Source organism: Cynocephalus volans, chromosome 3, assembly GCF_027409185.1.
Source record: "Cynocephalus volans isolate mCynVol1 chromosome 3, mCynVol1.pri, whole genome shotgun sequence".
NCBI classification, from domain to species: Eukaryota; Metazoa; Chordata; class Mammalia; order Dermoptera; family Cynocephalidae; genus Cynocephalus; species Cynocephalus volans.
The window spans coordinates 181,552,282-181,578,895 of NC_084462.1; the positions used below are offsets into that span (position 1 = coordinate 181,552,282).

The following is a 26,614-nucleotide window of genomic DNA, read 5'->3' on the forward strand; positions in this document are numbered from 1 at the left end:
AAGCTTCTTTAATTAATGGCTGCACAATATCCCATTGTATGAATTTACCATGATTCCCCTCTTGATGGATATTGAAGTTGCTTCCAGTCTTTAGCTATTAACAAACTATGCTGCACTAAATAACCTTCTACATACATCATCTTGCCATATTGCTAGTATATCTGAGAAATAGATTTTTTGAGTAGAATTGCTGGATCAAAGGACATGTGCATTTGTAATTTCGATAGTCATAGTCAAATTGCTTTCCATGGGTTGTACCAATTTTTACTTTAGTTTTTGTCTTTTTTTTTTAATTGACTAGGTAGGAGGTCTCATTTATGCAAATTAACCCTAAATCTGTGATCTGAGTTGCAGATGTTTTGTTCCATTTCTCAGTTGTCTTCTGATTTTGTTCATAGTGGTTTTTCCTAGATAGAAATTTTATTTTTTTATATACAAACTCATTAGTGTTTTCTTTAATGGCTACAGGTTTTGGATAACTGTAGCCCCTCCTAACTATTTTTTAAAATCCCTGTGGTTTCTTGTACTTTGGAGATTTCATTTTTTTAAAAAATTTCTCTTTGATGCTGCTGAGATTTATTCTGGTATAAGATGTGAGGTGGGGTTTCAAACCACCCCCACCCTTTTTTTGTGAACAATCTTAGGATTTCTTGATTTTTATGTCTTGTGTGGAAAATAATTTGTCAGCTGTGTTCCGTTGAGCGGTATAGACCTGTGGGCCATGTCTTGTGTACTTCTCAGTGTAAGACAGGGTTGTCTTTATCTTACCAATGTTGACTTTAAAATAGCAATTAAAATACAGCCTATTGATGAGGACTGTTTTAAATCAAAGTTTGTAGAATTTTCAGTTGGTAAATAAAGATTGATACTGTTGATAATTATAGGTGCAGTGACAGCTAATTAATGTTATGTACTACATTTAAGGAATGTGTTTAGTAAATTATATAAAGCTGAAGAAATAAGGGGTTTACCCCTCTCATTTGAGTGAATCATGTTCGAGAGCTCAGCCCCATTGATTAATGACTGGTAATACCAAGTTAATAAACGTCATGATTAAAATGGGGCTTCATTCTGACGGATCTATATTTTTCATATCTAGTAGACTCCCTTCATGGGCCAATATCTTGCAGAATGGAAGTTCCAGAGTTCTTGGCTCTCGGGATTAGAGGGTGTTTTGGGGCCACCTGCATCAGAATCAATGATGGTTTTTCACTGCTTTTGCCCATTTTTTCCTATTTCCATGCCACTTAGCCTGGCCTTACCTGTTGTTCCATCTCTGTTTGCAGTTACCTTTTTTTTTTTTTTTTCCTAAAAAAATGACCGGTAAGGGGATCTTAACCCTTGACTTGGTGTTGTCAGCACCACGCTCTCCCAAGTGAGCCAACTGGCCATCCCTATATGGGATCCGAACCTGGGGCCTTGGTGTTATCAACACCACACTCTCCTGAGTGAGCCATGGGCCGGCCCTGCAGTTACCATTTTTACCATGTGGCTAACTTGCCCAGAATTTGTAATGGTTCGCTTTACTGATAACATCAAATCCAAGCTGAGCCTAGTAAGTTAGCCTACCAGTGACCTCTTCAAAAATCTCTTCATCATCATTTCTTATGATGAGATTCTCCCGCACAGATACAGAACTGGCAAAGCTGACACCATTGTTGTCTACACACTTGTTTTTTCTTGGTTTTCTTTCAAGTGCCTTCCCACATCTTTCTGCTTGCCTAGACCATTGCCTAAATATTTTAGTTTTTACATTAACAAAAACTGTCAGGCAACAGGAACTTTGAAAAACATCAGGGCTGGGTATCCCTGGACCCTGGCATCCCCATTTTTTCACAATATGAATTTGTACCTTTTGTAGGGTGGTAGGGTTTGAGGTCTGTATATGTGGGGTTAAATTGTTTCGTATGTATCTTCTTAAGTGAGTTCCTTGTAGAAATGTTTGTGCTGCTCTTCCTTCTCTCTTTCCTTACAACAGTGGTTCTCTTATGTGTGGTCCCTGACCAGTAGCATCAGCATCTTCTCAGAATTTGTGGAAATGAAGATTCTGGGACCCCAGCGTTGACCAGTAAGTGAATCAGAAACTGGGGGCAGGGTCCAGCAATGTGTGTTTTAACTAGTAGGCCAGGTGATTCTGATGGGCTAGATTGAGAACCACTGCCTTACAGAATCTAATGCAGAGCTCTCCTCACAGCAAACACTCAGCAAAAGCTTATTGGCTATTTAATTTGTAGACTATATTAATAGCCATTGATTAATTTGCATCTGATCACAGCTCCCATTTATTGAATCCCTACCCTGTGTTAGGTGCTGAACTATGTGCTTTCACGTGCATTGTTTCATATGCTCTCACAGACAATTTGCAGAAGAGAAAGTGGTGTTTCCCACTTTATATATAGGTGAGAAAGGGCGTCTCAGAGAATTGTAGTAGCTTGCCATGGCTGCACATATGGTGAGTTGCGTTATGAGTTTTCAGCAAGGTCTATCAGATATGTGTTCTTTCTAGAACACCACATTGCTTTTCACATAAACCCTTGCTCCCAAATAATACATGTGAATATGTGGCTGTCATATAAAAAATAGTTATAATACCCATATTTCTAGATTTCCTACATCATATACTTAACCCCATCCACTAAGCAGCTACCTTTCAGCTTTTTTTTTTAATAGAAACAGACTATTTTCCTTTTCTTAATATTTATTTGTTTGCAGTCAGAAAATTAGGAGGTTAAAGAGGGCTTTGAGATCATAGTCTGTCTGCATTTTCACATATGTAGCTATCACATTATATATGCTACTCAGTATTTTTGTCCCAGAAATTAACTTTTACTTTCATTGAGATGTAAATTGGTATACTAAACAGCTCTGACCTCCAAACTTATATTATTTTTATAACTTTTATGCTACATCAAGTTTAGTAAACTCTTAATTGATTGGGAAAAGTAATTTTGCTGGCTTAACTTTGACCTTTCTCCCTCTTCTCATATCCAAGTCCCCCTGCCACATATTTGTGCATATGCCTATTTTTTGGACAGGCAACTAAATAGAAAAAGTAATTTATTTTTTAAATTTCTTGTAAGGAATCAAATGCTTGTTTTCATACTAACTCACTGTAGTTCTTGGTTTGAATGCATTTAACAAGTGTAAATTCATGTTATTTACTTAATAATGATAATATCTAATACAGTAAGCCCTCCATATCCATGAGTTCGGCCTCCATGGTTTCTATATCCGTGAATTCAACCAACCTTGGATTGAAAATATTCATGGGTTCAACCAACCTTGCATCGAAAAGTTCCAAAAAGCAAAACTTGAATTTGCTATGCGCCAAGTACTATAGTGAATCCATATAAATTAAGTGGTGTCGGCATTGTATGAGGTATTATAAGTAATCCAGAGATGATTTAAAGTATATGGGAGGGTATGCATAGGTTATATGCAGATACTATACCATTTTATATAAGGGACTTGAGCATCCACAGATTTTGGTATCCTTGGATTTTGATATCCGTGGGGGTCCTGGAACCAATCCCCCACAGAGTGTTAACTGTATTTATATAGCACTTACTTTGTACCAGGCACGATTGCTTAAGCAATTACATATTTGAACTTACCCAATCCTCCAACACTGCATATGGTAGGAACTGTTATCCACATTTTCCCATTTTGCGAAAATGGTGGTTTGGAAAGCCGAATAGTTTGTCCAGGCTCACAGGATGGAACCTGAATCAAACTCAGCCATCCTGGCTCCATTGTCTCTGCTCTTTTTTTTCAATGGCCGGCCAGTACAGGGATCAAACTTTGGACCTTGGTGTTATCAGCACCACATTCTAACCAACTGAGCTAACCGGCCAGCCCCCGAAGTGCTCTTAACTACTCCTCAAAGAGTATTGTAGGTTTTCAATCAGGGCTTCCTCTATATTGTGTCACTTTACACTTTCGAAGTGATATACTGTTCATTATTTTTGTTTTTCCAGATTAGGGTCTATGTGGAGGATGGAATTGACATGTGAGTTTACATAGAGAAATAACTCAGGTCCTTTCATTTCATTTTTTATTTTTTGGCAGCTGGCCAGTCAGGTCCTTTTAAAGTGTTAAATAATTAGGTTGTTTACCAGGGACTCAGGCAGAACAGTGTATCTGGTGGGGAAGGCAGGTAGCCTCTGGAGTGGGACAGTTCCTGGGCTTGAATGTTGGATTCACAATACCTTTCTCAGCCTTATCTTGCCCCCAGAAGAAGCCTTTGTCTGGCTCTCTGTGCTTTTGCCGTACTGTTTCTCCTTGTGTTCTTGAGTGTGCCATGGTTTCCTGCTGCATGTCATTCGTTCATTCTTGAGGTCCAGAAATTTTGTGAGGATAGCACAAGTACTCAGATTTACTGTGGGAAACAAAGAAAATTTGGGAATATTGTGTTATTGTGTGTCTCATCATATTTAAAGACAAATTAGTTGCAGAACTCCACCTGGGGGAGAGATCAGACGATCTTTCCATACCACTGTATTGCTGCTTATGGGACCTGCTAGCATTTGGAACCTCACCTTTCCTTTGTCATAACCATATGTACCACCAAGCTGAGCTGTTGGCCTGCATTTCTTAGCTTTCTATATCTTTGCAATGTAGTTGAAAATTGCTGCCTGTTTCTGCCATCCCTCTTGTATTTGCATATGTCCTTGCTGGCCAGAATTTTATCAGTGAGCATTTGGCGGGGCTGCAGAGGGATGATTTTCCAGAAGGTCATCAGGAGATTTAGAAAGAGGTGTGGGAGTGGGCTTTGGCCTTAGTTGATCACGACACAGCCAGTTTGAGACCTCTGAATTATCAAGAGGCAAGCAACTTGCTTCTCTCTAAGTTCCTGTCTCCTAGAGAAGGCTGGCAGCAGTCATGAACTTTGAACTTTGCCTGTGAACTTTGCTCTAACTAAATGAGTATCATTTGGTTTATCCTAAACTTAATGAGTTTTGCGAAGTCTTCTCTGTTTCTTTACTCTGTGTTATAAGTAATATAGTTTCAAGTTCTGACAACTATTTGTTACTATCTGATGTAGAAGCAAGAAGACCACACATGAACAGAGAATTGAGGTCTTTCGGTCAGGTTACTCTAGTGCTTTTTCTAGAGTTTACTGGGTATAGTGCAGTTACAGAGAATGAGACCAGAGCTCCAAGTTTAGCTGTGGTGTGAATTGGTTGTGTGATTTTAGGCAACTTACTTATTTGGTCTAAGTTGCAGCATCTTGAGAGCAAATGTGACTTTTTTTTTTTAATGTGCTCTGTTTATCCTCCTCTGATTCCATGATGTTAGACTCATGTTACTTATACTCATATGAGGCCTTTGCATATATAGGTATGTTTCAGAATTATTTGCACTGGGAAATGAGTTGCTTTTTTAATCCACTTCTTTGTGAGCAACTTTATATTTAACTTTTTAAGCTAGTAGTTAAAAGATTTTAATGATGTATATTGTATTACATGAGATAATGAATGGTACATACTTAGCATAGAGCATAGCAGTAAGCAAATGTGCAGTTGTTCATAAGTGTTAACTTTTGGATTATGGTTGATTCCAGCCTTCAGTGTGGAGTTTCTTATTCAGTTCTAAGTGGGTTGGCCTGCTAACCTACATTTTAAATACAGTACTTGTCTCCTCGAGACCACAAACACACCACCTTCCCTGTTCATCCTAATATTTTTGTTTCAGGCCTCAAGTTTTAACTTTTAAATGCTAAAATATTACTGAATACTGAAAAACAAATTCCACTGTGTAATCATTTTTAGGTGTTTCTTCTGGGTTAAGGATAATTTAGGATTCAGTTTTCCTAGACTCTCTAGAAGAGCATAAAATTGATGTTAAATTCCTGGTTTAGTTATTGTGAGAAAGATGTGGATTTATAATTTATATCTATATTAAAGGAAGAATAAGGAGGTAAATTTGGAATAGATTGGTTTTCCCAAAGAGGACTCTGGGAAAAATTATCGTTATTAGCAAATTAGGAGCACGCAGTAAACTGTTCTATCACTATAGTGCTATTTGAGGAGTAAAACAGTAGAACCAGCCATGGCCTTCTTATCTACTGCCTGAATGGTTGGCTTCTTTAAAGAATTTTCCTGGCCTTTTTATCTCATTGAGTGACATCATTGATGCCACAGAAACATGAATAATAGACTCCAGTGGTCCTCATTGGTGTGAAACTTATAACTTGGCCTGTTTGAAATATATCATCACCTGTTGATATATTATCCCCACTCATGCATTTGCGTGAAATAACAGCTTCCTTTTACGGTGAATTTTACTGTTTATCAAGACATGTATTTTCTGTGACCCTGAACAAGGCCAGGACATGGTTTTAAACTACTAGAGTAATTTTGAAATAGTTTCAGTAGTTTTTTTGGCCAGTGTTTTTTTCTTTTTCTACTTACATTATACAAGTATTATGATTATTGACAAAAAGTTAGAGATTACAATAGGCAAAATTTGTCATCTAAATATTACCCCCCTTTTAATAATAACCACTAAATATTTTGGTGAGTATCTTTTCAAACTGTTTTCTTTGCAAGTATATAAATATAAATAAATATATGGTCCGAACAAAATCATGCTTTTTAAATTATGGAAATTTACCAACTTACACAAAAGTAGAGAGAATGATTATATTTGAACAGTCATATTCAAATGACAGATTCATAAATATTCTTTACAGTTGGTTTCTTGACATATAAAGGTCTTTTTTATTATTGTTTAATTGTTTTTAACTTTTTAAAAGATGATTCATGACTTTTTGATTTTAAGTAATTATAGATTCACAGGAAGTTGTAAAAAATGTGCACGGAGGTCCCACGTACCATTCACCCAGTTCCTCTCAATGGTAACGATTGTAGTACAATATCAAAATGAGGAAATGGTCATTGGTGCAGTTCACAGACCTCATTCAGATTTCACCAGTTTACATGTATTCTTGTGTGTGTGTGTGTGTATGTGTGTAGTTCTGTGCAGTTTTATCCCATGTGCAGATTCATGTAACCACTAACACAAATGTGTCATTTTATAGTTGGTTATTTAAATCTGTTTCTAAACAAGGACCACACATTGCATTTAGTGTGCATGCTATTTTTGAATTATTTTCTTATTTTACCATTTACTTGTATATATTTGTGTGGTACAATATGTTGTTTCATATATACATATATGCATATGCTATGCAATGATTCACTTAGGGTAGATAGCATAGTTTTGTACCTGTTAGTCCTTAAGTCTCTCTTTTTAAAAAAATTATTTTGATGTAATTTCACACTTACAGGAAAACTTACAAGAATAGTACAAAGAGCTCCCATGTGCTTATTACTCAGATGGACAAATTGCTTAAAATTTGCCCATTTATCATTTGTGTCCTCCCCATTTGTGTGTTTGTCTATGTATGTGTATGTATGATCTGTATCATTTGAGAGTAATTTGTAGACGTGCCCATTTTTTCGTATAAACGTCAGTTTCTATTTCCCAAGAACAAGGACTTTCTCTTACATAACCATTATATCTATCAAAATCAGAAAACATTAATATATTACTCTTCTTTTTAACTGAAACACAATTGATTATACGTATTTGTAGGGTACAGAATTAACTTTGATACATTACTCTTATCTGATCCACAATTCATATTCAGATTTCAGCAGTTGTCCCAATGCTGTCTTTTAATAGTCATTTCCCCCCCTGGTTTGTGATCCAGTTACAATTAGTTGCAGTCTCTTTAGTCTCCTTCAGTCTGGACTGTTCCTTAGCCTTTCTTTATTTTCATAGTCTTGACGTTTTCTAAGAGTCCAGCCTAGTTATTTTGTAGAATATCTCTCAATTTGAATTTGATAATTTTTCATGATTAAATTCATGGTCTGCATTTTTTGGTGGAATACCACAGAATTGATGTTGTGTCCTTTTCAGGGCAACATATCAGCAGGCACGTGATATACTGACTTGTCTCAGGCAGTATTGGTAATGTTAACATTAATTAAGGTTGTGTTTGCTAAATTAAACTATTGTAAAGTTCCATTTTCCCCTCTGTGATTGATGTGTAATTTGTAGGTACTTTGAGATTACATAACTATCCTGTTTCTCATCAAACCTTCACCCACTAGTTTTAGCATCAATTGATTTTTTGGCTGAATTATTACTATATTAATATGATGATTGTAAAATAGTGATTTTTCAGACTCTATTGTTCCTTTTATATTTATTGGGTTTTAGTCTATTATAATGGAGAGGTTTGGGGAGCTTTTTCATTGCCCCATTTATTGATATTAGTATAAACTCAGATTTTTATTTCGTAATAATTTTGTAATTTTTTTTTTTTTATTGGCTGGCTGGCACAGTAATCCAAACCCTTGACCTTGGTGTTCTGACACCATGCTCTAACTAACTGAGCTAACCAGCCAGCCTGTTGTGTTGTTTTGATGTTTAAATTATCCCATCTGCAGCCGATGGCAGTCCCTTTACTTTGCCTCCTAAGTCTTTTTGACCCAGTTTCTCGGTAGTCTCTGATAGCTTTCTTGCTCAGAGGCACAAAAAAGTTGTTCTAGATTCATCTTGTCCATTTCCTTACCCATACCTGGCCACCCAGAAGCTTGCCCTGTTGCCTGTTCCTCTCATCCCTCAAGGGTAACCACTGACCTCACTTCTAACATCACAGATTAGTTTTTCTTATTTTTGAACTTTATGTAACTAGAATTATTCAGTATATACTTCTTTTGTATATGGCTTCTTTCGCTCAAGATTATTTTTTGAGATACGTCCATGTTTTTCTAATTGCATGTATTCCATGAGTAGCATTCGGTGTATAGCCCACTATTTATCTAGCCTACCTTACATGAACATTTGGGTTGGGCCAGTTTGGAGCTATTACAAATAGTTTACATACTTGAAAAATATTTTCTAAGGATAAATTCCTAGGAGTTATATTTGTGTTAAAAGGAAAGAAGGCTATGGCTACATGTTGCCAAATTGCCCTTCAGAAAGACAGTGTCAGTTTATACTCCCATGGTGGTTTGATGAGGCCTGCCTGTCCACATTCCTGTATGTGCCAGCCCTACTGGCCCACATTTTGAAACTGGCTCCTGTTGTGTTATCAGGGCTATACCAATGCCTGATAAATTTCAGTTGCCTAAAAAGGCTTTTTTAATCTGGTAGGAAAAAAAAACTTAGAAATATGTGAGTGGCTCTTTATGAAGTGGTCTATAAGGAAGTTATGCCCTAAAAAATTTTAGGTTACTTGGGGAGATAAACATATATGACAAATGACTAATATCACAATTTACAAGTGAGTAGGGTAGGTCCAGTGATGAACTAACACTGTAGAGCTTCAGATGCAGGAGAGAGCAAAGTTATTCCTCACAAGAACAGATCAGGTCTCTGTTGCACTTATTGATTTGAGGCTGCTTTCTTCAACTGGGGCCTGGCTAGATCAGAGACTATTTGAATTACAGAAGCCAAATAGAATAATTTGGCCACTTGTTTCAATGGCTGAGCTTCATAAATGTATAAGATATGTTTAGTGTTCTCTGACTCTTGCTCTCTTGCTTCCTGTTTGAAAACACAGCAAAGTACTAGGTCCAAAATGCTGTTATTTGGTGTAAAATTACTGGTACACATCAGTGTCATTTTTTGAAATTTCATGTCACAGATTCAATAGTTCGTTGTTCCAGCTGAAGTTGGTTGAAAAGAGAGTGACAGCTTGATGTGGTTAAAAGTGCGTTTCTAAGCACTGTGAAATCTTGGATAAATCACTACCCCTTCCTGGGCCTCAGTTTCTTTGTAGAATAAGTACAGGGCAGAAGTTTGCAGGGCCTCTGCAAGATGGAGATTTAGGGCTTTTCTCACTTAAGAATGGGAGCTCCTGTGCATATCACTGTTACTCAGCAACTTGAATCAGAAAATTTTAAAATCATTTGTGTGCTCTGCCAAATATAATAAGCCCATGGATCATCTAAAGGTCAGAAAAACAGCATAGTAGTTAAGCAGCACGTAGGAACCACTCCCTCCTTTGTAATGGTCTTTAGTTTACCAGTGTTATCTCAACACTTTCAGAAGGGCGTAGAATTTTCCCTCCTCTTACCCCTTTCAGTGGGAATTTTTTTAAAAAATTATTTTCTAAGAATTTGAAATGAGTATCTTTTGCAGAAATGAAAGCATTTTGCCTTTTCTTCCATTTGATATTGGTATTCTCTTTAGAATAGAAGTGCGTATTTATATGAATATTTAACAGGGTTTAATAAAAATAGGTCATTTGAGTATGTCAGCATTTTAATGTGATGAGAACTGGTGTTAGAATGTGTGCAAATGGAATTTATGTAATATTTATTCATAGTTTTTCTTTAATGAAGAAATCAGTATTTCATTACCTAAACAAAGTGTCACAACAGCCATGTGTAGTGACTCTCATTGTGATAAGAGATTTAGCTGAACATGTAGTGCAACATTTTCTTCATGTAGAAAATGAAGAGATGGAAAAGATGTTGCAGTTTAGCAGCTTATTAATTCACTTTTAAATAACTACTCAGAGGGAAGAGGAGTAGATTTTACATAGCTAAGAGTTTTTAAGTGACAGGCTGCCTTGGGAAAAAAATGACGTGTGATAACAGCAGAAGCTTGTTATTTCAGCATGCATTTGACTGACTATGCTGGGCCAGGGGAGAAGATGCTGGCACATAACCTCAGCCCTCTGCTCCCTCTCCTGCAGCCACCCCCACCCCACTTTCGTTGGCCCCTGTGAGAAGCCTGTCTTTGGAGAAGAGCGAGCAATTCCAGAGATTGTTGCTGTGAAATTTTCACTTAACACATTTTACACATTCTGTGACTGTGTACCTCATCCCACTTTGAAATGACATAAAGGTGACACTCCACACTTCTTGTATCCCACCCATTCTTTGCCCATTTTCTGACGGGCTGGTGTCTGGCTCGTCATTCTGTCCATCTGCTCCTCCTTCGAGTTCCCTGCCCTGCCTCTCATGGCCTTGCTGCTGCTGCGCATGTGAGAGGCACTCTGGAATGTGGGTGGTAGAGCTCCAGGGTCAGAGCCCCTCAGAGGCATGCTAGCAGGCGACATGCCATTGGTTTGTTTTTAGTAAAGGGGGTGGGGTCTGGTATGCCAGGCAAATGTGGGCTGTGTACTAGTATGCATGAGAATGGAGGAGGAATGGAAACTGAGAAGCGGAAGCTACTGTCTTGTTTTGGAAAATTATATTGGAAGGCAAACGTGCTGAAACTTGGCTGCTATTATCCTTCTCCAGGAAATGTAGGGCAGAAAGAAATATCCTTCTTTTTTCTTATTTATGTATTTTTGAAGGTATTAATGAGTGATGAGGATGTTCAAAGCCTGTAGAATAAGCAGCAAGTCTTTATGTATTTGAAGGGAGAACTAACTTTTCTCGAATGCCTTTTTAGTGCCAGGTATTATGCTGGGGACTTTGTGTATATTACTCCATTTTAATAAAACAGCCCTGTGAGGCAAATGCATTGAGAAGGTGGATCTGGAATCCGGGCCAAACTGAACAAGTCTGTAGTATTTGATTCCCACTCAAGCAAGCATAGGAACACATGGTGATAGAATTTTAGAACTAGGTGCTACCTCAGATGTCATCTAGTCCACTTCCCACTGTATCCACATGGCACAGTAGAAAAGGAGCACAGGGCCTGGAATTTAGATGGCCAGACTCTCCCACTTGGTTTCCTCCTGACAGCTAATTCTGTTTCCTTGTCTATAAAATGGGAGTGGCAATAGTACTTACACAAGTTTGTAACAGTTGAAAGAACTGATGCGCAGAGGTCCTGATGTGCTACGAAGGTACTTTGTAAACCGTAAGGTGACATACCAGTGCTGATGGAGGTGGTTTTCTTTCACACATGGGCACCCAAGAAGGCAGTTAAAGTTGTTATTCAGGATCTTGGTTGGCAGAAGGACTATATATTTCCTTTTATATATCTGTGGCTTGTAGGTCTCTTGGTTCCTATCACTTTACTTTTCTATCCCTCCATTTTCACAATTGTTTCCTTTCTATGACAGATACTCAATGATACCTTCTGTGTGCCAGGCCCTCTATTAGGTGTTGGAGATAGAGGGTGAATGACATGGATAGGTTTCTTTCCTTTTTGAAACACTGGAACTGTATGATTGATTAACATTGTTTTTCTTCCTAGGATAAGTGATCCCAAGCCTAACTGACTTCTTTTATCTCTGAAAGAGAGAGAGAGAGAGAGAGAGAGAGAGAGACACACACACACACACACACACACACACACAAAACTGTTAGGCCCTTTACATACTGTTAATGGCAATTGTACAGATATTTTGGATGTAACTGTTGAACTGAAGAGACTGTGGGAAGGATGGATTGTGTGGGTGTTTCCAAGATTAACCTGGTTTTGTTTCTACTGCAAGGGCACGTGGATTAGACTGTAGAATTGGCATCTATGCAGTGCCGTACAGTTTATTGTTACTTGAGTGTTAAAACTGTTGGCTGTACATGAAGTGTGTTGCCAGTGAAAGTGTTTGAAAATCTCTGTGCGATGTTTTTTTCATTAGACCCAGTTATTTCCCACTGTGTTGGAGAAAATTTTGGTTAAATAGTACATTGAGCTTTGTTCAAAAAGTGAATATATATCAGCTTTGAGTGGTCAGTGTCTCTTTTCATTCACGCCTATGGCTTGGAAGGCTTGTGTTTCTGGTTTCAACAGGGTGACCCACACAACAGGTGTGGTCCAGCCCCAGGCTGTGGGCTGTGAAGGAATCCGTAACAGGAACTACAAGCTCCAAGCTTCACTAGGTTAAAAGTTCCCCCACTCTACTACCTGCTCCCCCCCCCCCCCCCCCCCGCCAAAAAAAAAAAAGCTCTGGAACAATCTGTTCAGGTTTTAAGATTGGGCTCCAGTTGTTCTACTTATTTCCAAGTAGGAGATCCTTTGTGGCTTTGGGAAGTAATCCTTGGTCACTTTTGGACCTTATTTTGTTTGTCTGAGATGTGGTCAAGAGGCATAATAATAGAAAGCACCTCAGTTCTCTTCTGATTTTCAAAATGGCATAATGGCGACCTTCAGTGACACTTGGACTGCTCTAGCTATTTTTGATTAATCCATTCAGGCTGTCAGTGACTCAGCAGCCTCTTGACTTTTTCCTTGTTTTTAAAGGAGCTGGACTTTCACAATATGTAGAATATAGTTAACATATTACAGCTAATAAATGTGGCACGTAGTGATAGGCACTGTGCAGGGCGGTGAAAGAATGTCACACATATCTGAGTGAAGTCAAGAGGAAGCGACATTTGTGCTGGGTGAGCAGAATTTGTATGGGTATTGGGAGTAGTGAAGGTTTTCTAGGTGACAGAAGGAATGTAAGGAAAGGCAGTCAAGTGTCTTTGGGGTAATGTGTGTGAAGGGTAGAGGGGATAAGACCCACACTGGGGAGCCTGAGAGTGCTAAGCTGGTACGCCTTACAGATCCCAGAGGCTGTGAATGGGAGAGTGACCTAAGGCTTCCCAAAGGTGAATCTGACAAAGTATGGGGATGAATTGGATGGGGTAGAAATGGGTAGAAGGAGACTAGTGCAGAGCCAGGGAGGCTGAGCTAGGCTGGACTCAGACCAGGGACAGGCAGGCCAGATGAGGCCTATGAAGCTGTCATTTGGGCAGCTTGGGGCGGGGGGGCGTGCCAGGGACCTGACTGAGCAGCAAGGGTTTAAAACTGGGAAGAGTGGGTTTAGGAGGGAAGAAAGTGATTTCAAGTGTAGACAAGGTAAGTAGCTGTTAAGAGAACATTTTACTCTTTTCTGGCAAGACTCGTTCTCTCTGTGGCTAAAATCATAATTTGACATGCATTTTTCAAAAGAGGGCTGAAATATTTTTCATACCACATCAAATGCTTCTGGGTACTCGGGAGTATCAAGTAGCAGGTTCTTAGGAAGAGAGCTCGGCATAGGCACATATAACATGGCATGGCTGTTGCCCGTGGCACAGACTTCCCAAAGCCCTGCCGAGGCCCACTGAGTCCATGGGAGTGGGGCTGCAAGCTCTTCCCTTTTGGTGGGCTAGCCCCTCTTCTATATTCCTTTTAGCTCAGCAGTTGGCAGGGGGGACTAATAACTGGAACTGTGAAGGGGGGGTGTTTGTGAGTATGAGAGAGAGAGAGAGAGAGAGAGACACAGAGAGAAAGTACACACACTGGAACTGGATGGCTTCTTTTCACAGACTCCTTATGGTGCTGGGAAGACAAATTCCTCAAGTACCTATAGACTCATTAGTGCCATGCTAAACCAACTAAACTGACTGCATATTTCAGCAGAATTCATCGTGAAAAGAATTCCAGGGATTTTAAGGATCAGAAGTCCAAGGAAAAGCCAAGCATGGCATTTAAAAACGTTTACTGGGGCCGGCCCATGGCTCACTTGGGAGAGTGTGGTGCTGATAACACCAAGTCAAGGGTTAAGATCCCCTTACCAGTCATCTTTATAAAAACAAACAAACAAACCAAAAAAGGTTTACTTATTCATTGAGGCTTTGGTAACCCCAGTTCTGTAGTGGAAATATTTAAACCATTATTTAAAATTTTTCTATTAAGTTGAGAATGTAATAAGCTTGATGAGACACTGACAGATTGTTTGTAATTGGTAACTCCTTATGCAGAAACGCATGAACATAATGATAAAATTTAATCTTACCAATGAAAAAATTCAGAGACAATCATGGTTTTATTCATTCAATAAATATTGAGCATGTATGAACTGGGACTGGAAATCAAATATAGTCTAACTCTTAAAATTCGTAAAAAGTTTTAATAAATTGGTTCTGCTATAAACTAATATTTAAGAACTTAGATAATTGGTAATAATTAGGATGCAAATGATTTAAAAACCCCAAAGTCTGCAGAATCCACCAGAAAGCTGAAAAGAAAAGCTGATTTTGTGGAACAATCCAGTGGTAACTGTTCAGTAAAGAAGTTCTACGCCTTAAAAGAGTTTTTATTGTAATTTTATTGTAATTGATGATAACAGACTAAAACAATTCTGATATCCTATGAGTGATTAAATACTAAACATTGTGGAATGAATCAGGTACCTGAGAATTGAGATAAAGGAGTGAATACAAACAGTGGTAGATGAGAATATGCTTGCTGGAGCTGGTGGGACTTGAACTGCTGATGGGTGAGATTCCTGGGCAAGAGGGCAGAGAAGGCCATCCTGACCAAGAGGGCAAGATGTTAAAGCCAGGAAAGGTGCTGTCTGCCTGGACCAGGGCTAAGGATGGGTGGTGTGGAAGGAGGGCGGGCAAAAGAAGGGTTGAGAGGCAAGATAGTGTACAATGGATGAGAGTACAGGTTCGTGACCCTGAATCCCTTCACAGTTCCTCATCTGTAAAATGCAGAGAATATTAGTGTGTACTTTGAAGGGGACTACGAGATTTAGTGGGATGATGAGTGGCAAGTGCGCGTGCAGGCCTGGTGCATAGAAAGAGGTACACAGGAGGTGGTGTTGCTGTTAGGGAGGACGTGGCTGAACCATGGAGGGCAGGGATGCTAGGTGCATCTTTCTACTTTGATATGATGGAAATTAGGAAGACACAGAAGCATTTTGATCAGAGGTGGGAAGTGACTGAAATGAATTAATATTGAGAGCTACCATTTGAGTACTTCTGTATGCTCTGTGCTTTCTATCCATTATCTGCAGCCCTCACCACTGCAGGGGAAGGAAGGGGCTTTGTTCTCTGAGGCTCAGTGAGACAAACCTAACACCTTGCCCAAGGCCACCTAGCTACCGAGAGGGAAAGCAGGGTTTGAACCTAGGCTTGCCTGGTTCCAAAGTCTGGGCTTTTTCTCTTTCCACCAGACTGTCTCTACGTGGGAAGCCATCTGCTGGGGGCTAATGACTCTTTGGGGAAAAGGAGTAGTGGCTCAGGTGATTACTACTGTTACTAAAAAGATGTGTGAGCACAGAGTACATGTTGGCCACCTGCAGCCTTCCCCCACCCCCCACCCCCGCCCAAAAGAAAGAAATACGATGGCCACACATGAATGAAAAAAAAAAAAAAGAGGCTGAACTTGGTGATTGGCTGTAGAGGAAAGAGGACAGGATGAGTGAGCAATGACTGGGCTGTTGGAAATGAAGGCAGGCACTGGTAGGCCTGACTTTCCTCTGTCGGGAGTTGGGCTCCAAAAAGTTCAGGCACTGATAGTGGAGTTTGTGGATTTTTCAGAAATATAATTTTTTATGGGCACATCCCTAGCAGTCACTTCAGGTTTTACAGTAATTCTCACATGGTGTAGGTGATATATTTCCTGGATGGATTTCTGCTGTTCTAGTATGGTCAGTGGCATAGGGGAGGTAAGAGATATTCTGTGTTCCTTGCGCCCAGTGTACTTTTAGTGCTGCTCACACTAGTGTTGCAAAACCAGCCTTCAAAAATTTCTAGTCTACCTGGATTGATATTTTTGTGAAATAAAAGAAGAATTACTAGAAAAAGAAACTGAAAAAGACATGTAGAATACAAACTAATTTTTTTTATTATTAGATTCAACAGGTATAAAATTGCCCTATCAATTGCTATAAGTTTCTAAGCTTTTGTTCTGTTTCTGTACTGCAGAGAATACTGCAGACTAATAAACTATTCATGGAGTGATACATTTTGAGAGCAATGACCTAGGAAGAAAGTTTGTTAGTAAAATAAACAGGATGTTTTTGGAGTATTTACCTGATTTCAGAGTAAAAATCTTTCAGTTGGCATTTAAAAGACTTGACATCTTTTCCATATTAGGGGGCAGGGTTGTAAAGTAAATATACCAAGAACTGAGGCTAATGTAGTTATTGTGAAGGATTCATATGTTTAACTCTAAACTGTAGCACTATGGAGAAAAGTGGGTGCTTTTACTTCTTTTGTTGTTTCTGAGAAACTGTATTTTTTTGCCAATTTAATTTATGTGAGAATATTTTTTTGTTAATTTTTGGCTAGCCTTTCAATTGATCTTAATATTTTAGTTCATAATTTTAGGTATATTCTTTTAGGGGAAAGTTCCCTAAGCAAAACTTTTTTTAAAAAAAGTCTCAAGAATTGTATATGCTGATATAGTGATCATGTAATAATTTAATTGTTCATATTTCAGATTAGATTTTTGTTTTCTAGTTGCCAGTTGTGTCTTATTTTATATTTTTAGCGATTTTTACTTTTACTGGACTCTTCCCTGTTCTGAGATGACTTGCTAATGTTGTTCCCTTGGCCTAAATTCTCTTTCCTCGCGTCAGGCCCAGCTCAGGAGCTGCTTCCACAGGCAGCCTGTGTGTAGCGCCTTCCCTGTGCTTCCACCACACACCTGCACCCTCGGACTCGCTGAGCTGCCTTCTGCCCAACCTCCCCCTGACTGAAGTCAGGACTCCCTTTGGTTTTGTATCATACTTTGTATTACACTTTTCAAGGCTCTTTTATGTATATGTTCTCTTATTTCATACTCCAGACCATCCCATGAGGTTGGTAGAACAGAGATTCTCATCTCCATTTTCACTGAGGTGAGGCTGGGAGAGTGTCCACATGGCATGTACTCTCATTTCTTTGCCCTGGGGCTCCCAGAACTAGTTGTACCACTCAGGTCCAGACTTACAAATGCTCAGGTTTTGTGTTTGCTCAAAGACGTCTATGATTTTGAGGTCCTGTTTTCTACTCAATATTTATATTTATTATTTGAAAATCAAATACTCGGTACAATGTGTCAAGACTCAGGGGTGTGTGCAGGGGGGTGTTTTCTCTCCATTCCCTTTATGGTCAAACAGACCTGGGTTCCAAATTCAGCCCTGCCACTTACTAGGTAGGTAAAGTGACTTTGGCCAACTTATTTAACTTCCCTAAACCTGTTTTCTCATCTGTAAAATGGGGAAAATATTATCTGTTTTGAAGGATTATTGTAAGGATTAAAGGTGATTCATGTAAAGCACTTTGAGCTTGGGTTAAGTGAGAGTTCCCTGAAAGCTAATACAGAAGAGGGATTGTGACCCAGAAAGGGACCTAGATATAAGTGGCTCTGGCAGTGGTTCTCAAACTTCAGTGGGCATCAGAATCACCTGGAAGGGTTTTTATACTACAGCTTGCTGGTCCAACCTCCATAGTTTCTGAGTCACCTTGAAAATTTGCATTTCTAAGTTTCCAGGTGACGCTGCTGTTGCTGCTTCTGGTCAGGGGAGCATACTTTGAAAACCACTGAGATATAGGTAACTTACCAATGGGCATTTAGGTGCTATAGATATATTTGAAAGTTGAACTTTTATGTGGTTAGTTACCGTGTTAGAAAATGCTTGTAATGCATTATGATAATACTGAATTTAGTATCTCAAAGATTTCTCCTCCTGAAGTCCAGGAATCTTTGTTACATATATTTGAAGGAGAATAAGTTGTGAAGGTAAACATATTATGAATACAGTAACAATATCGAATTAGCTAAGATATATGAAAATGCTTTTATGAAATGTTAGATGAATGTTGAGTCACAACTGAAATAATATTTTAGACAATTTCGTTTTTAAGATTGAACGTCATAATGGAGTATAAAATAGAGTAATTTAGATTTCTCATCTCAACGTTCTGTTTACTGTATGTATTTTTCTCTTTCTCCTCCAGGCTGCTGACTTGAGTAAACCAATAGATAAAAGGATATACAAAGGAACACAGCCTACTTGTCATGACTTCAACCACCTAACAGCCACAGCAGAAAGTGTCTCGCTCCTAGTGGGCTTTTCCGCAGGCCAAGTCCAGCTTATAGACCCAATCAAAAAAGAAACTAGCAAACTATTTAATGAGGAAGTAAGTAGCACCCTGTCTTAGCTGTTAAGAATCCCTTTAAGAATTCATACATTCTTACCAAGGGTAGTGAACCTTATTTTACACTTTGAGCTAATAAGCCCATTTTTCATTCGCTCAGCCATCCTACCTAGTATTACCCAAATTTAAATGTGGTGGATTAATTTGTTGACCTTTACTTGTTCTTCCTTGGGGTAACTGTTTTGTGCATTTTTAGGGAGCATGCTCAGATGTTTATAGCAACTTGATATAATTTAAACAAGAAAATTTAGAATTCTGAACTTTGTTCACATCACCAGCAAATTTCATAAGATTGAAGAATTGATGAAATTTCCTTAGACTTGTAGCTAAAGCTTTCATGTGTATGTTTGACAGGCGTTTGGCTAAGGAGTAGTTCTCTTCTTTTTGAAAATATTTACTATAAAATCACCTTTGACATAGTTAGAAATTCTGGCACTTAAAATTGGATCACATGACAGAGATTTGCCAGTGTTGTTAGTATGTACAGAGTTTCTAGTCTCTTTAGTTTCATTCTGAAAGGACTCTGAGATATCCGAGCTATCTGTTCAGGAACATGTCAGCACTGTTAAATGTGGCAGGTAGAAGTTGCGAAATAGATTATATGTGTTAATGCTAATGGAGTGGCTTTTCAGGCCCAAGCATTGCCATTACCTATTTGATGTTCTTCCTCCTCTGTTTCGGTATGACTTGTCTAGCAAATGGAGAAGATGAGGTAGGCTTGCTGAGTTAGAAGCCCTGGGTTCCGATCTACTTGTAACCTCAACCCTGATGTGCAAGGGTCAGGTTACGTGGGACATCTCTCTTGGAAATGATAAGGGATTTTGCATCACTGGCGTGGTTTTAACATTATTAACTTGGAACAGAAACACATTATAGATTATGGTTTTTAAGAAATAATTTTGTTTGGGGAAGAATATTCAACTTGACAGATGGCAGTTAAAATTCTGATTCTTTTGCAGTCATGGTATGTGCTATCCATGCATATCCAGTGTCCATCCAAGGTGCTCCTATTTGACATTGCCAGTAGATTTGGTGAAATCTTTTGAACCATGCCATCTCCTCTTCTAGTTTCATCTGGGGTGACTGAAAATAGAACTTGCCATCTGGATTGACAGACTACAGAGGAAAAGTGTTCAATCCCATCTTCCATTAAAAAAAAGTCTTAAGCAGAAAATATTCTATTTATGTTTTAATATCATCTGAGGAAGTGATTTCTAAGTAGCAGGATGATTTGGGGGGGATGGGGAGGGTTGGGGAAGTGACACAAAATAATCTGCTCTGCTCTGTTAACAGACATGGTGAATTTGGAGTCATTGTGGGTTCTTGTTTGTGTTTAGATAGGGGAGAATGTGATTGAGAGGGAAGGAACTGGAACCATGTAAAGGGCTGTTGGTAAACAAGATCCGGAGGCAGCTCTAGCCGAGGATGGCACAGGATGCCACTTAGAGAACAAGAAAGGTTTGTGTGTCATGGCTTGGGGGAGCGGCGGGGGGAGCGGTGAGTTGGAGACCACACGTCCCTGGAGTCTCAGAGCCCTGAGAGCACTATGGCTGTTTGAGCCAGACCCAGCCCTGCCCTGGAAAAGCAGCTCCTCATTCTTCATGATTTAAGCAAGAAGTTATTTCATGCTCTTTTTATATTTTTACTTGAAAAATGGCTGTTCAAAATGCTAGGACTGTGTGTGATTTAATGCCAGCTTTGCATTTACAGCTTGAGGCTGAGATTGATTTCCCTTCACAGTTAGGAAATTCTTTGGCTGTGTGGATACATTTTCATCAGATTTTGGACAGACTGTCTAAGAGCAAGGATCACCAGAGGTTTGTTTCTCAGAGAGTGCCAGGAAGGTGGTAGAAGCAGTCACTATGCCAGGCTTTGCATTGGTGTGAGTTTTAGAGGTTTCAAAGTGCTTTTTACATATAACCTCTGCATGGGAGGGTGGGCACCTGTCCCCATTTTACAGATGATAGACATTCTACAGAAATAGCCAAAGATGAGGTAAGTGAATTGTCCAGATCAGGTAGCAAGTTGACGATAGAGTTGGAACCAGAAATTAATTCCAAAAACTCTGACTAGTTATAGGCTGTAAGCCCTACTATGTATGGTTGCAGATCGGCCCTTCCCAGAAGCTCACAGGTTAGTAAGGATAGACAGAGCACTGGGGCATGTGTTATCATGGTGACATGAACAAAGTGCCAAGCGATATGTGTTAAATGTATTCTTTAGTATGTATCAAATATCAAAATTTTTTTAAAAAGTTAAGTTCAGTGAGGGAGGTCCAAGAAATGCTTCCAGAAGGTGCCATTTGATCTGGGTCTTGAAGGGTGCATCAATTTGAAGGAAGGTGAGGAGGCCTTTAAAGCTGGGGAAGACAGCTTGGCACGTGGAGGAACATCAAGCAACGATGTGGCCAAGTCACAGGGTGCAGAGCTCAGAGTGGCAGGAGTCAAAGCTGGAAAGATAAATTGGAGCCAGATTGTAAAAGCCCTTTCATGTCATGCTAAGAAATTTGCATCTGACACTGGAGGCTCTGGGGGAACCTTTGGGCTTTTAATCAAGGGAGTGACAGGATCAAATGTGTTTTTTTAGAACTCTTGTCAGCACTTGTGGAAGGTGGATTGGAATGAAGAAAGAGAGAATGAAGGTAGCAAGACCAGTGAGGAGACTCTAGTAACTGTCCAGGTGAGAGCTGAGGGCTTAAACTAGAGTTGTGTCCATTCCTTCCTTCATTCAACAAACCTTGACCACCTACTGTGTGCCCAGCACTGGGTCTGCAGGTACCCCTCCCAGGAAGAAGAAAGGTGTAAATAACAGCACTACCCACACACACCAATGACCGCAAAAGGTGATAACATTGTGATGTGAGAGGAGAGAGCAGGCCTGAGAGAGAGAGACACAGAGGTTTCCTTTAAGCTGGGAGGTAGAGAACGTCTTTCGGAGGAAGTGATGTGTTTTAAGCTAAGCCTCACATAAGGAGGCCAGCCAGATAAGGAACTGGAGATAGAGCATTCCTGCAGAAGGGATAGCAGGTGAGGGTCCTATGGTAGAAAAGAATTTGGGACCAAGGGAAATGAGAGAAGGACATTTTGTTTACCTGGAGAGGTTGGTGTGAAGTGTGGGCATAAGATTGGAGAGCCATGGCCGGCCCATGGCTCACTCGGGAGAGTGCGGTGCTGTTAACACCAAGGCTGCGGGTTCGGATCCCATATAGGGATGGCCGGTTGGCTCACTGGCTGAGCGTGGTGCTGACAACACCAAGTGAAGGGTTAAGATCCCCTTACCGGTCATCTTTTAAAAAAAAAAAAAAAAAAAAAAAAGATTGGAGAGCCAGATCACTTAGGACCTGGTGCAGGTTTGCTTCTTAGCCTGAGTTATGGGATCCCATGGAAGAGGGCAGGACATGGCAGTCAGATTGGCGTTTTTGAAAATTACTTTGGTTGCTTCTTGGAGACTGAATTGGAGAGAGGTATTAATACATCTAAAGTTTCAAGCTGTCACTGTATTGAGTGAGGCTGGGAAAGGAGCCGGTGTCAGGGAATGGTGGGAAAGGTCAGAGGTTCCATTCAGCACTTGCTGAGTTTGAGAGGCCTATGGATAGTTGGATGTATGGATCTGGAACTCAAAACCAGCGATAACTATTTTGGAGTTGTCAGCATATAAATAGTAATCACATCCTTAAGATTAGATGAAAGGGTCTGTGGAGAGTGTGTAGTAAGGAAAAAGAAGCATGCCTAGGACTAAACTCTGATTATACTCCAGATTTGTGGCCATCTCATCCTTTTTCCTCCAAAGAAGCACTTAAAACAATTAGTTAATTACCATGAAATTTACACATTCACAGCCCAGTTGCTAAGATTAGCCTCTGGGATTCAGACACCAGCTCTGCCCCTTACTGCTTGTAGGATATGGGTTTTCACTTCACCTCTCCTCCTCAATTGGAAAATGGGTAAGAACGGTACCACCTGAGGGGTTTGTGGTGAGGATAAGATGAGTCAGTTCAGGTTGAGTGTTTAGTAAAGGAAGGGCCTGAAGAGCCCTGGTAAGGGCTCAAGCAGTATTCCAAGTAGAGGGAAATTCAGAGGCTTCCTTTCTCAGAGGAGTGGGTGGTGTTGGAAGAAAAGGTGTCCTTGGGAGGTGAGATACTGAGAGTTTCATAGGATAAACAAATAATTTTCCAGAACAAGGTTAGAGCAGGGCAACCCAGGCAGATAATCAACATGTGTAAGGCAGAGGATCAGGGACCACTTGTCACAACTGTGTGGTCTGTCTTTCTGTCTTCCTCACCAGAACACTTCTACCTACCCGTTACACATGTGCACGCATGTACACATGCACACTCCCAGAATTAATTACTCTGAACTTTGCCTCTTTTCTGGTGCCTGGTACAAGAAAATATAATAAATGTTTGGATGGATGGGTGAATGGAACAGAATTTTAAATTCCAGAAACCCACCCAAGAAAGATAAGTGAAAAATTTCCACCTGGGAACAAGTATATTTTAAAAGGTAATTTTTTTCCCCTGTCAATTAAGAAAATAGAAAAATGTTGGGCCAAGCCTGTGGCGCACACGGGAGAGTGTGGCGCTGGGAGCGCGGCGACACTCCCGCCGCTGGTTCGGATCCTATATGGGGATGGCCGGTGCACTCACTGGCTGGGTGCCGGTCACGAAAAAGACAAAAAAAAAAAAAAGAAAGAAAGAAAGAAAATAGAAAAATGTAAAATACTTGTTTATAGAAAAATTGGAAAATAGAAAAGTACAAAGGAGTTGGGAAAACATCACTGATAAGTCCTAGTGCTCACTGTTAACCTTCACAGTTTTATAATTTTCTTTTAATGAGGCGAGATTGTAAGGATTCACACCTTTCATTCATTCACCTCCTACAGGTCTGGCCCTAATCACTTTGATTCAGTGAGCACAGGCAAGCCCTGCTCTCTTCCTGGTCCCTGGGACTGTCCCCAGTCACACTGGAGATCCTTGCACTGCCGTGCCTATCGCAGACTGGAGGAAAGTAGAAACCTTTCTAGCCTCTCTTGGGAAGTGATGTCCTCAGCTCCCTGAGTCTCTGCCTTCTCTAATCTTTTAAAGTAGATTTTAGGTTTCTGTTTGTAGCGTTCTCTGTATATTATGCCCTTGCAAATGTCTTATGGGCCTTTATGGAGAGATTTTGGCACACAGTTCATCTAACAAGCTCCCAGACCATGGAGCCTACCTTCCTAATAAGAGCTACCTGGAAAGGAGTCACCCCTGGTCAGCATTCAGTCTTGTGTGAAGCATCCCAAGGGGACGAAGAGTTTACTTTTTGTCACTAGTGGTTATATATTTGGGGAGGAAGAGTTATAAAAGGACAATTCCTATATGGTGATGAATGCAACTTTGTTGTCTTTATAAACATTCTGATTTTGGGGTTGTATCCACAGAATAGTAACTTCAAAGGATTTTCAAGTATGTTTTGATTGTTGGTTAAGTATAAAATCTAAAAAGAACTTGTCATGTTGGCTTCTTTCATTACTGACATGGAATGAGACCTTCTGTTCTTGACTTTCTCCTTTCTCACAAGTTGTAAGGCCAACGCGAACACACTGGGTGAGCCCTGCATCTCCTTGTGGCATTTAGATCAAATCTAACTGTGGGCACACTGGAGAGGAGATGGCCCTGACTACTAGGGTTGGGCCGGGGGAGACAGCGTTGACAACCCAAGGCCAGGCGCTGTCACATCCCAACAGCTGCTGGCACCTCCTGCACCAAGGGCCCCCAGGAGTGGGGGAGCAAACCAGGCCCTGCTCTGCAGTAATCTGCCTAGTTTTGATACAAAGGAGTGGCCTGTGCATTTTGTTAGTTTTGTTTTTGTTGCTTTTTTTAATCGAAGGAAGGAAATAAACACATAATGATGTACTCCTTAAGGTTTTAACGTTGATAAAAATGACATCTGATCCTTTCTTACGTGGCTTTGAAATACCCTTTCCTCATATTTCCTGAGGGAAGCGTCAGCCCTCTACAAATGCCTTTGCATAAGCAAGGCCTTTAGTTGCCATTTTTGCTTGTGGTTACATTATGGCTTTTCCAGAGCTGCTGTGGTTTTTGAATTGTTTGATTTCGTATTTTTGTTATAAATTAATATCTCAGTTGTAAAATGCATATCCACTACCCCCCCAAAATAATTTTTTCTTATGTTGATAGTGAGGAAAAAGAAAAAGAAAAAACTTGAAATTAGTAGATTTAGCAATGGTACTTCAATGTAGTTACAGATTTATTTTTATTCTTGTTTCCTTTTAACTAGTATAGTATATTTAGAAACTCTGTTAGATATGGTAGTATTTTTGTTGTTTAGTGTGATTTTTCTTTGGGTTAATATCTGAGATGGGACAGTTTATTTGGCATTCACGATTGGGAATGTTGGGGAGGGCCTTGGCTGAGTACTTGGTGGAGACAGATATTGGAGCCCACCCAAGCAGTGGCCTAGGAGTAGATGTCCTGATGTACACAGAAATGCCATGTTGATATTTTGTTTTGGTTTTAAGTGTTTTTATTACAAAGTGGTTAAGATGGGCTTTGCGGCGTTTTGGAATTTGTCTTTAATGGACAGCCCTGTGGCCACGCCAGTCGATCTGACAGAGACTCTGTCCTAGCTGCCCTGCTGTCCTCTGTGCTCTCCCTCACTTCCCTTCCTCACCGAGCACCTACAGTGCCCCTGTCCACTCAGCTGCACTTTTCAGGTCTGCTAGGATCCCAGCCTGCCTAGGAGGGGTCCACACTCTCCTCAGCTCTTTCCCACCACAGTCCTCCTCACTTCCACAGGTTTCTTCCCCCAGCCTCTCCTAGGACCTTGCTTCTCCTCAGTCCCTCCCCACAACCTCACCTTCCTCTACCAGGCACCTGCCTGCACCCCACCCCCAGTCTGTCCCTTGCCCTCAGCACCACCTTCTCAGCCCCCAAATGTGCTTCCCTGTGCCCTCTCTTAAGGAAGCCCCTGTGCTCTCCCTGCTAGAAAGCACTTATGCCTCTGGGCCTCAGCTTTCCGGGCCTTGGGAGAGGACAGTCTTCAACACCAGCACCTGCCTCTCCTGCCGGCTCTCTCTTCATGGCACTGCTGGGTCATTCAGTGGGTTTTTCTTTTGCTTTCCTGATTTTTGTCCTGCTCCCTCTCAGTAGGTTTCTTCAGAGTTCTACACTTTACTTCTTGTCGTACTTTCTTCCTTGGAGATCTTAGGGTGTCACAGATGTGGATCTTACTGTTCACAGCTGATTTCTTTGGCTTCCTTGGTCATTTTATTAGCTGCAGACTGACCTTTCTATGTACTGGAGAAAACTTGGGGGTCTTTACACATACACCCCTTTCCCTACCCCCCACCCAGCCACATCCGCTGTTAAACAGTTCATCCCGCCATGCTGCCACCAGTCAAGTGTAAGATCTTTTTGTCCATGACCTGGATAATTGTCACAACCTTCTAACTGGTTCCTCCCTAACTACACCCCATCCTCTACTCTGTACCTACTGCTCGGTGATTTCACATTATTCTGTCACTTTCCTTTTCAGGAACCTCTGGTGCCCCCAGTATCTGCAGTAGCCCTGCTGGTAGAGATACAGTCCGATCCTCACACTCAATTTAAAATTTTCTAATAGCCACATTAAAAAAGGAAAAAACAGGTGAAATTAATTTTAAAATTTATTTTTATCCAGTATATCCAAAATATTTCAACATATAACCAGTGTAAAAATCATGAATGAGACAGTCATCATTTTTTTTTTCATACCACATCTTCAGAATCCACTGTGTATTTTACACTCAGCACA

General features: G+C 40.2%; 1 protein-coding gene across 7 annotated transcripts in view; it reads left to right on the forward strand.

The window, feature by feature from the left end:
* WDR20 (WD repeat domain 20) overlaps positions 1-26,614 on the forward strand; it is a 62,937-nt gene that overhangs the window by 18,327 nt on the left and 17,996 nt on the right. For 3 of the 7 annotated variants that reach the window (XR_010022895.1, XM_063089301.1, XM_063089300.1), the window contains exons 2-3: positions 18,624-18,806; positions 21,411-21,503. The exons of 2 other annotated variants lie outside the window; for them this stretch is intronic. Coding sequence is in view for 3 of the 5 variants with exons in the window: in XM_063089301.1 (XP_062945371.1) it covers positions 18,624-18,806; positions 21,411-21,503 (276 nt within the window). In the remaining 2 variants the exon portion in view is untranslated. Of the gene's footprint in view, positions 1-18,623; positions 18,807-20,203; positions 20,283-21,410; positions 21,504-26,614 lie in introns of those variants that run through there. 2 more of the 7 variants (XM_063089302.1, XM_063089305.1) reach the window with 2 other exon arrangements.